This window comes from Stylophora pistillata, chromosome 5, assembly GCF_964205215.1.
Source record: "Stylophora pistillata chromosome 5, jaStyPist1.2, whole genome shotgun sequence".
NCBI lineage: Eukaryota > Metazoa > Cnidaria > Anthozoa > Scleractinia > Pocilloporidae > Stylophora > Stylophora pistillata.
The window spans coordinates 5,450,322-5,461,333 of record NC_142523.1 but is presented as its reverse complement, the minus strand read 5'-3'; the positions used below and the strand labels follow the sequence as shown (position 1 = coordinate 5,461,333).

Sequence of the window (11,012 nt, the reverse complement as noted above, 5' to 3'; positions counted from 1 at the left end):
AAAATAAAGCATAGAAAGTAATATTTTCAAGGACATTTTTTCTATGATTTGAATGGATTAGCAGCTTTAATTTGAGACGGCGTCATTTTACTTGAGCGAGGTGAGGGGCCATTCTACTCTGATCTGATTGTTTCAAAACCAAATTGTGTTTACGAACTCTAGGCAGGCTCATTTTGAATAGCTCTTTTTGATGCGAAGACCGCCAGATAAAACTTGTGTTTACTGAATAAATCGAGTAGACAGACGGAAATTGTATTAACTCAGCGTTCCGTAAGAAGTGAAAGAAAATAGGTGACTAATTGTTGTAACTCACTCCAGCAGAAAAATTATGGCATTGTAAATTAAATATAATTGTAACTCTCGCTGTTGTCGCAAAGAAAGAACGCGCTGGTACAACCAGAAAGGTCGTTTTTACCGTTTAACTTCGGGAAGGGAATTATGTTTCAGAACTAGGTTAATACATAGTGGAAAGGTTTTCCTTGCTAATTCTTCAGAAAATCAGTTAGTACACAAAGTTTCGATAACCAGCGTTTCGAGGTAAGTGTTGCACCTAGACCAGGTAAACGGCGTTCCGATGACGAAACTGATAATTTTATCAAATAACGTTGAGTAAAGCAAGGAAGAATTTATTAAAATGGTACGTGCTATCGCAAAAGTATGTATGGCATCCAAATGAATCAGTTTTTTTAAGTCCGTTGCAAATTTTTGTCCTTGACTTCAGGTGATTGCACGATTACAAGTTTGAATTTTTTCTCTCTTTGAAATGATAATTTGTGATCTTGTGGCCATCTTTCTGATGGTGATTCCATCTTGTGATAGAATCGCTGGATACACGGTACCTATTAGAACGACCGAAGCAAGTCGATATCAGCTATAGCGAAGTAAGCTTCACAAGGTACCTATTTGGATGAACGAAACAGGTCGCTGTGCTCTTTAACGAAATTAGCATTTCAAATTTCTTACTTAGCTGTAGAGAAAATCAAGCTAAAGAATTTAGTGATTGCGTCAATATATCCATTTTGTTCAGTTGTACAAAGTGGCCTTGTTAGAAAAGTATTGACGATAAATATTTCCGCCCACAGTTTAGCACAGATCATTTCATGGTGATTTATTTCAAGCATTTTGAACCAGTTCCAAAACAGCGCAACTTGCATATTTAATGATTTGTTATGCTATAATATGCAAAGTAATGCCGGCTATACATCACAAGAATCGAACGTCAAAAACTTCCTTCCTACCTTCCTTAAACAGTCTACCGTAACAAAAAGTTAAAAATTACAAAATAATGTCTATTAGGTTAATGGTCAGGTTTGAGCTTCAGGTTGTTTTTTGCTTAGCATTTTTTGTTACGTTTCGCTTCAGTAACGGGCGCTCTTGTAAACAAGTGAGCTACACAGGAAGCTCACATAAAGTTTCTGAACAGTCTAACCCAGTTACATGTCAGAGAGGGCAGAACTGAACTGCATATCAAGAATTTTACTGTTACTTTAGGTCAATATTTGAAGATTTCTGAGCTTGCTGAAAAATGTTGAAGAACGTGGAACCCAGACCTCCAACAAACGATGGCCTCTATAGAACTGACAGTGCAGCGACTGTTGGGATCACTGTTGCGATCATTTCCGAACCCCAACGAAGGAGCAGGCTCGGAAAACCTCGGGGTTGGCCTGTAAATCTGCTCATCACTGGCATTCCGATCTTGATTTGCATCATTATTTTCTTGATTTTCATGTTGGCTACAAACACTACAAATATGCAAAAAAAACAAAGCAAGAAAAAAGCACCCTATGTGTCCACTCGGTGCGTTCTATCTGCGGAGTCGAATAACTCCAAACTGACGGGGACTCTGAAGAAAATCCAAACAGAGTATTATCGTGTGTTATGGCCTGAGAGGATTTACATGAAACCCGGAGTAAAGCCCGACGAGATCCGAGCAACGTTCCGGCCATGGGACCCGAGCCCGAGCACTATTAAGAACAAAACCGACACGGCAAGGAAACTACTCGCAGAACTGAATTCTTTAAAGATCAACACGACGTTGTTAAAGGTTCGGGAAAGAAAGGCTGTTCACGTTGCTAAGGCAATCTTACTGAATAATAATGGCTGGGCGCCATTAGGACAAAATTACTACGCAGGGGACTGGCTGTTAGGACCTGATTTTTTCTGTTGGCAACCCATTTGCGAGGTATATGCGCATCTGAGTTCAGTGATCGGGTATTTCAAGCCACAAAACTTGACTGATCTGAAAAAGTTGGACGAACTCTTTGACCAGGTCAACGAGACATTCGAGACATACATCGAAAACTTAAAACTGGGCGTGAGGACTGGGTACGTGCGAAACAGAGAGGCTTGTGGGATTGCCTTGCACAACTTGCAATATTCCAATTACCGAAATATTGCTCTGGAAAACGAGACAGGTAGGGATCTTTTTTAACCTATTTATGCAACCTACAAAAGTTCCTTCAGGTTTCAAGGGACTACCAAATATTAGTGAAGCAAAATAGGACAACACTTAATGACCTTTATTACCAAAGGGAATAAACTAAGTTATGCAGCCTTCGCCGCGTTTAACATTATCCCGGATGGGTTACATCCGGGACTTATAATGGTAGATACTTAAACATCCGAACATATGATTTCGGGCCTCTTTTAGTTAAGCTTCAGTGCAGGGAAAACATTTTTATGAAGGCTGAAGGGCTTTCGACGGAATCCTCCTTATCCGCGTAAAATCAAGTATAGTTAGAGGATGAGAAAGATTACAGTGGATTTCAAATAATAAACTTCAAAGATTCACTAAAATGAAAATTTGGTAAGTTTTCGCTATTTATTTATCATTTCTTTATACCCCATGCTGCCTGGCAGCGTTCGATAATCTCCATATCCTATTTTGTCCGCAAAAACAAATTTTCCTTGAAACAAAACCCTTAATACGACTTGTTCTCACCCTTCTACTTTTTAACAGGGTTTCAACTCGGAAAAGTAAGTTTCAATTGGAGCTGGTTTTACCGAAAGTGTGGTGACTCACATATGCTATGTTGACTAAGCCGACCAAAACTCTCTAATCCTGAAATCAAATGACCCAGTGTGCAATTCGAAGCGTTACTATACACCAGTAGTAACTAAGTTCAAAACCTTCATCATTGCAAATATCTTCGTTATATGTGTCTTCAAAAAGGAGCTTTCTCAAATGACCCCTTGTGCAATTCATAATGACAATTGGACCGAGAATAGACCAACTCGGTCTGTTATCATACGAGTGATTATAAAATCGGACGACCGCGAAGCGGAAGTCCGATTTGTCATTGATTACAGACCAAATTGGATGACGCGAAGTTCTCAGTGTTACCAAATAATCATAACCATGACAATTTAAAAAAAGATTAATTGAGAAAATATCTTTGGTAGAGGCATATTCTGAAGGTAAAAGTCTCCCCCATTTTTGAAATTCCCCAGTTTTGTTGGGTAAGTGGTTGTTGCTATGGTTATTGTAATTAATTCTGTGATAGGTGGATTTCGTTGGGAGGACTTAAAATGATTGGCTGCTTTAACTTTCTGATCATAGGAGCCCGATTACAGCCAACTGTCTGATTATGCTGTTTGATTACAACTCTGCAGAATAATTAGTTAAAAATAAAGCAGCTAATGTCCTAATCATATTTGAGGAGATTGTAATGCTTATAATTAGAAGCCTTACCACTGATAGGCTAATCAGAGTCTGTGTGGTATCTTAGTTCAACTGAAATCTTAATCGATTCATATATCTTTTGTTACAGGTGTGCTCAAAGAAGCTTTCTCAAAAATCGTTCAATCTCCTGAATTTTTCGACAAATTGTCCAAGAATGACAAGAAAGAATGGAAAGACGAATTCAAAGAGGATGTCGCAGCTTATTTCAACCGCTCTCTTGTTACGAAGATTGGAAGTGCGACTGTAAAAATGCTACGGTTTGTTTAACATCTTTTCCTCTATCAGTTTGGGTCTGTTTGATATGAGCACCACAAAAATTATCTGTTTGACTCTTAAAATAACCGCGAGCTATCGCTGACTTTGGTTTTAATTCTGAGATTTTTCTCGTCCCACCGGAAAAATTTTAGCACCGTTACATCTTTTAATCAGAGCGCTTTTCTGTTGATCGCAAGAAGACAATAACTGAGGAATCAGTTACAACCAATCAGAAAAAAGCTAAGTAACACAAGGGACCGATAAGAACTAATGGTTCAGTACCCCCTTATCTAAAACATCACTTTAGTTTAAAAGCTTCAGTTACGGCTAGACGCTGTAATGACATTCATTTCCGAATGTCAACCTAGAGGTCGCCGAGAGATCGTTTCATTTTACGGGTGTGATGAAATATAATGGTCTTCCTCGCAATATTAGATCAGAGAAATCCTTTACTGAATTCTTAAGGGAAACTCAAGTGGGTTTACCTTTTAGACCTTTTGTATATTTACTTAATGTATTTTTAAAACTGGACACCCTTTGATACCACTGACGGGGTTATACCCTCTAAATATTTTTATTATTATCATGATTATTTTAACGTTATTAAATTGTAGCTAAATGTGAGCGACGTTAAGCACCGGAAAACCCCATTTTCCAAGTTACGTGTTTTCAAGACCAACCATAGAGCGTATTTTTACCTCTGGGGGTGGGGGGGGGGGCACCACCTTAATTGTCTTAAAACGGGTATGTGCCAAAGAAAAACCAATGCCATCCTAAACTGCTCCATATTTTATTCACCAAACTAGATATGTGAAAGGAGAACACCTAAGCAACTGCGCTCCAGAGACAGTGGCCAGCGGTCTAAAAAAAATGCCTCTATATTATGTGTACAAAAACTCAATCCCTGACATCGACCAAAAGGCAACGAGGAAACTCCCCACCGGTGAGACACTCCAGGGTAGTGATACATACAAATCATTGATGAGATTTTTTACAACATTTGATATCACACCAGAGCAACTAAGGAAAGAGACCCAAGATCGCTTGAATAAATTATATCCACAGGTAATCTTCAAGAGCCTGGTACACAATTCTATTTCTTTAGCAACCTGTAATTGACTGTTACAAGTTACTGCGTCGCCATCTGATACCGAAAAATACAGATACTTTAAAGGCAGGCAGGTGAAGCCTGCATTTAGATAGATTTCAATCGTTTGTTTCATTACAACTAAAAAGCTCAACAGAAGGTCAGAGACAAATAAAAGCTATGACGTAATCCAACTTGTCGAAATAATAATGAGGATGGAAATGCATAAAAAAAAAGAGCCTGGAACACACCAATAGCAGCTCAACGTCACGCTTCAAAAATTGCGACCCGTCTTTAGACCTTAGGTTGACTTTATAAGTGACAGTGCCTCAAAATAGTGAGAGAACCTATGAAACATATACTTATCATCTAAGTCGTACCTTTTTAACCCAAAGTTGACATAAGGAATCTTGCAAAGTCAAAAAAATGTTGGCGTACATGATTTGGATAGACTTTTTCTTTTTTGTTAAACTAAACTTACGCTACAGGTTTCTTGTGGAAAATGTCTCGAATGGTTTTTCTCCACCCGGGCATATAACGAACTACTTTTTACCTTGAAAACTACACTTGTTACTTGTCACCTGTCATCTTTATATGCAGAAACTCCTCCGTAGGGCAGAGGGAGTAGCAACATTGCAAGAGCAGAATGAGGGAGGAGTGGCCTACACTACTTACAAGACGCATCCCCTTTTCATTTCATTTCATTACCACCATATTACGAAAAACTTAAAATAACTTTAAAGTGTTTTTTCCTTTCAATAAACCAGGCTGAGAAACTGGCTCAAGAGTACACTGGCATCAAGAACAACGTCACTGCCATTACTACTTTTAAAAGAGAAATGCAGGACCAAAAAATGTACTTTAACGACAAACCCTTCCCTAATAATGAGACCGGCAACGATGCCTTTATCAAATGTTTTGACGACGCTAGTGCCAAGGCCTACTGCCCTAAAAGATACAAAGCAATGCAGTCTTGGATAAAGAATTCAAAAGAGGCAAGTAGCTTTAGACTAGGTTTACACTAGAGGAAATTGTTCCGGATTCATGATGAATCCGAAACGTTTTAGTACCGGATTGATTCTACAGTTTACACGAAAGTGGACGAATCCAAAATAAAAACTTCCCGGTTTGGCCGTGTCTCCGGAGATTTTGAATCCGGAATATAAAGTGGGAACTTTGAGTCCGATAATTTTTGAATCCGGAAAGCTTTGTCGTGTAACCGCTTTTTTTCTCGAATCCTGATATTATTTCCGCCTGCAATCTTTTGAGTTTGCGGTGAAACCAAAATGGATCTGGTGCTAACATTGCTGGCGATCTCCGCTTGCCTAATCTTGTTGCAGGTTCAGGCGATAAATTTTATCATGCTTACCGCAGTATTTCTGAGGAAACGCAAATTATTATTGTAAGGAAGTTTAACGTCGGCCACACTTAATCGCCAACGACGTTGATGGCTTGGCATCTGTCCAACTCAAATTTGCCTTAGTGGCATCTGGATCTACTCTAGCCTTTTTTGGGGGAGGCATTTTCACTTTGTCGATCGAACCACGAAACAACACTGGGCTTGGTAACCATTCCATTTCGAATGTTCCTGGAGTTGTCGTTGTGTGTAAACGGTCAGGAATCCGAATATCCTTTCAGTGTAAACGCCTACGAATCCGAAAACTCCAAAATTGATGAATCCGGAAACATTTATGAATCCGGAAAACTCTCCTCTAGTGTAAACCTAGTCTTAGAAGACTGTTAAAGCTGAGTGACAACTCAGAGCAAAAGCTATGGCTGGTTTTACTAAGCCCTTACCCTTTTTCAATAAGGTGTCCCGCCTTAAAGGCATAGATATTAAAAAGCACGATTAAACCCGTCACTTCCACGATATTAATCTTTTTCTTGTTTTGTTGTCGTTGTCAGTTTTTAAGCTGCAGTTGTTTCTTACATGACGTTCTTTATTCCGGCAGGTTGAGAACATAATCAAACCATATTTAAAGAATTTTCTGTACGACAGTGGTCCGAAGAACTGTATTCCAAAATGCCCTGTGGACATTGCAGCCTGGTATCACCCCCATGGTGTATTTCAAGCCTATCTCATTGGAAACAAAGACTGTTCAGTCAAAGCGCAGCAGGTCCTGCCGTTTTTTGATGAAAATTTTGGACCAAAATGGACTGAATATACCACTGAGATACATGAATTTGCTGGGCATCACGTCGAGGTAAGCCTTAGATTAGACTCTTAGTCCTCCGTACGTCCAAGAAAGCTCTTGAAAATAGGCTACTTGACTCGACAAATCGCTTTCAGATATGGTTCCTTTATAACCCATGTACTTAGATTTAGAACGGGTAAGACGACAAATCGCTTCGACATGCTGTTCTTTCATAAACTTCATACCGTTCGTTGGAATGAATCACACGAGGCGTCAAATCGATGCAACAAGTCGCGAAAGGTCCCGGGATAGTGTAGCAGTGAGTGTGTACATCGTGTGAGGTAGCCAGGTTTGTGAAAACATCTGTCCGAATAACAGAGTTTCGCGCCTGAAATGAAGCCACAACAACTGGGCATGGTCTCTTGGCTCAATGCATACCCCTCGCATTTGGGTGACGGTGAAAAAGGAGTCAAGTAAGATACATTTTTGAATAGAAAAGAAAAATCTAAGGACAGCAGACAAAATGAATCCTATGTGATAGGATGTGGTTTTTTACCGATCAGACTCAGAGCAGTATCAACAAAACAACATAAAACACTTTTTGCTGTGATGTGCGGCGAGCAGTATTCACGTTGTTTCACTATCATTTTCGATAACTATTGCTGCGCGCTGCAAGCTACGCTAAAAAGTAAGTTTTGTAGAGATGACGGGGAATATACTCGTTACGTTTCACTGACAGGTTCAAAGCTTCACGGAATATTTCCAAAGTGACTGTCAAGACCCTATTGCCTGGCTAAACGCTCCAAACTACTTTCTGGCTATAACAGAAGGCTGGGCTGCTTATGCAGAGGACCAGCTGTATCCAGTGGACACAACACTTTACAACACTAAAACAAACAAAACAATTCTGCGTCAGAAGTATGGCATGTTATACTACCAGGTAAGTTTGTTTTCCTAAGGGGGGAGGGGGTCCTCCGTACATCCAAGAATGCTCTTGATCTTGTAAAATGACTTAATAAATTTGCAAAAATTGTTCCTCGCAGTTACTTCACGCCCTCAGAGCTATGGCTGACATCGATTTACACTTCTATGGGAAAGAAGTTAATGAGATACGAGAGTTGTATCGCAATTACGTATGGGAAGACAATAACCACCAAGTCAACAAAGACATACAACGAATACAAAGCATACCGGGATTTGTAACGAGTTACATGATTGGTCATTTGGAAATCGAACGTGTCAGGAAAATGGCTGAGGAAGAGCTGGGCGACGCATTTTCGTTGAAAGATTTTCATTACGAGATTTTTCGTGAGGGGGAATTTCCGTTGGATTATTTGGAGGAACACATCACAGCATATATTGCTTGCAAGAAAAATCTTACTCAAATTGGCTGTAAGGAAATTTTATGAATTCGACTACAAAGCCATTTATTTTGACTAAAGAGCTCTTTTAGGAGGAGGTAGAGAAAACTGCATAGTTTTAAAAGGCCATTTTCGTATTACTCGAGGCTGTTTCGGGAACGAGGGCAAGTGCATATTTTTTTATAAGAAATCGATTTGTTGTTTTTACGTGGTTTAAGTAAAACTAAAATTAAAGAGAGCTTTGGAAGAAAGTCTCATATAAATATTAAAAAATGAGGGTTTCTCCCGGAAGTGGCCCACTCGGCTGAAAACGTCGACAAGAATGAGCAATACTCTTGACTAGTTCTCATTCTTGAGTGAGCTTTAAGAAAGTCCTTTTCACTGTTCGTCACTTTAATTTTCAATCAATGCTTTCTGAAAACATATCAAACTGTTTCCCCACTGCGATGGACATTTGTTTTTGTCGGTTCCAGCCTGGCGCGGCCGCTAACCCAGATGCCCATGCCCTCCTGAGCAGATTTTCAAAATGGCGGACAAGCCAAAGAGAGAGATAAGAGAACCAAAGCGATTCTGCAACGAATACTCCGCATACGCCCCTGTTAAGAGGGTCACTTCACAGAGAAAAGATACAAAACTGTGTGATATTGAAGTCACGGAGGTTGACAAACCCAACAAGAGACTGAAAATTCACTACATTGGCTACAGTACACGCTTCGATGAGTGGAGAACCTCGTGTACCGGTTCATAAGAGCCAATACAAAAGACCAAACAATACACAATAGCTAACCGATAACTCCTAAACAAAGAAAGAACAATGGTAATTCCCTTGTGAACCGGTACACCAGGACAGAACCCCATCCTCGGGGACGGTGAAGCATCTGAATATTTTCCTTCGAAATTGTATAGATTAGTAGGCTGCAACAAAAATTTATTGGACGACGTTTAGGGTAAAAACAGCAATCTAACCTGAAAAAAACGTATGTATTCCGACTCTTTCGGAAAGTAAATTTACAAATCTTACTTGTTTATCTCGTAAGTAAACGATGGTGAAGCGCTTTCCGAGCTACCCGATTCTTCTCCCACTGCTTTCACGCTTATAAAACAAGAAACGAGCAAAAGGAGGAAGGTGTGGCTGTTTTGACTAGCCATTTGACGAGGTTCAATGTGCTCCTTGTTCGACAATTTACATATCAAAACAAAGGAAATTTGTTCCTCTCTGATTTTGGCGGTACATTTTCAATTTCCGCTTGCGTAAGAGAGAAATCGCCCAAGACTCCTTGCTCGGTCTAGTTTTGACCATGAACGCCTTCTTAATTTTGACGGACCCGCTCGGGAAAAGGTGAAAATGACGAGGGAAAAACTTTACTTTGTAGTACGAAAATACACAAAATGGAAAGGCATGATATTATAGTTCAATATTTCGGTGGTACATTGTTCACCTTTTATACAGAGAGTCGGCCAGATGATATAACATCCAAAAATCGCACTCGTTTTGAGTGGGCCGATGAAGTGGGCGTGGTCACGAAATTCAGTAAGAGACTATTTGTACCCCGTGAGTTTGATGACTCTTGGATGTCTTTTATGAAGGAACGATTTGACCCAGTCCAATTTTGAAAAGGAGATTGCTTTTGAAAATTTTACGCGAACTCACCTTCAGCTTTGCACTTCATTAGAAACTGAGTCTTAAAAAAGTTAACAATAAGTTGTAATGTACCCAACCTCCCACAGCCACAGTGTAACCGGGTGGCCTCAGCATATTAGGGTCTGGGGATGAAATGCGATGTCCATTTTTGGTAAATTAAGTAACGTAACCATTGGTATCTACAATGAAGGTACAGATATTGAAGTAGATAGTAGTAAATTCTTACATCTCGAGTTCAACTTACTTTCCTTCAAGCATAAAAGAGTAAAAAGTTTGGTCGAATTTTGTGTTGACTAGTTTTATACAAAGTTTTCATTTCCCCCACTTTCTTTCAAATCTTCAATTATATGTTCCGGTACATGCGATCTCTGTGTGTACTGAAAAAATACCTGGGATCGTAGGCGTCCCTTCATTGGTCGATAATTGTGTTTAAATGAATATGTAGAAATGTTTGTGACGATGAGGAGAGAAATTATTCATTGGAGCTGCAGTTAGAAGAATTTTTCCGCGTTTCCGTAGCCTCATCCAAGCATTACGGGTTACGAGAATCCTCGAAAGTTGTCAAGACCTTGGAATTCATCTCGGATCTTCGCCATCCCTCCCTCCCTCCTCCCCCCTACTTCCGCCATCGCCACGTGCTGAGGAAAGTCCTCGTTTGCTTAGTATAATATTGAAGTGCTGCTGTCAAAGTGCATGGTTTTGAGGATGAATAAGTAGATTGGAAGAAGATATGGCTGCCCTGATGACCACTCTAAAAATAGTTCGGAAACCGTTCGTCACGAACATTTTGTGTGAAAATTCGTGTCGTCTATAGGCAAGATAAACGTTGAATATTTGTGCCAGTTTTGTC

The 11,012-nt window shown here is 39.7% G+C and overlaps 1 protein-coding gene across 1 annotated transcript; it reads left to right on the top strand.

The window, feature by feature from the left end:
- The first annotated feature begins 383 nt into the window (after positions 1 to 383).
- LOC111331553 (uncharacterized) lies at positions 384 to 9,540 on the top strand. The gene is made up of 8 exons (XM_088761276.1): positions 384 to 537; positions 1,492 to 2,414; positions 3,771 to 3,939; positions 4,744 to 5,002; positions 5,792 to 6,019; positions 6,977 to 7,228; positions 7,899 to 8,099; positions 8,203 to 9,540. The coding sequence occupies exons 2-8, from the start codon at positions 1,526 to 1,528 to the stop codon at positions 8,566 to 8,568; spliced, it is 2,364 nt and encodes a 787-aa protein (XP_088617402.1). The 5' UTR covers positions 384 to 537; positions 1,492 to 1,525; the 3' UTR covers positions 8,569 to 9,540.
- The last annotated feature ends 1,472 nt before the right edge of the window (positions 9,541 to 11,012 follow it).

What these genes read in the sequence shown, in the direction of transcription:
- LOC111331553 (XM_088761276.1), top strand. Translation starts at nt 1,526, where the DNA reads ATGTTGAAGAACGTGGAACCCAGACCTCCAACAAACGATGGCCTCTAT. An exon ending in GCGACTGTAAAAATGCTACG is followed by an intron (nt 3,940 to 4,743) that starts GTTTGTTTAACA and finishes TCACCAAACTAG; the next exon opens with ATATGTGAAAGGAGAACACC. An exon ending in TGAATAAATTATATCCACAG is followed by an intron (nt 5,003 to 5,791) that starts GTAATCTTCAAG and finishes TCAATAAACCAG; the next exon opens with GCTGAGAAACTGGCTCAAGA.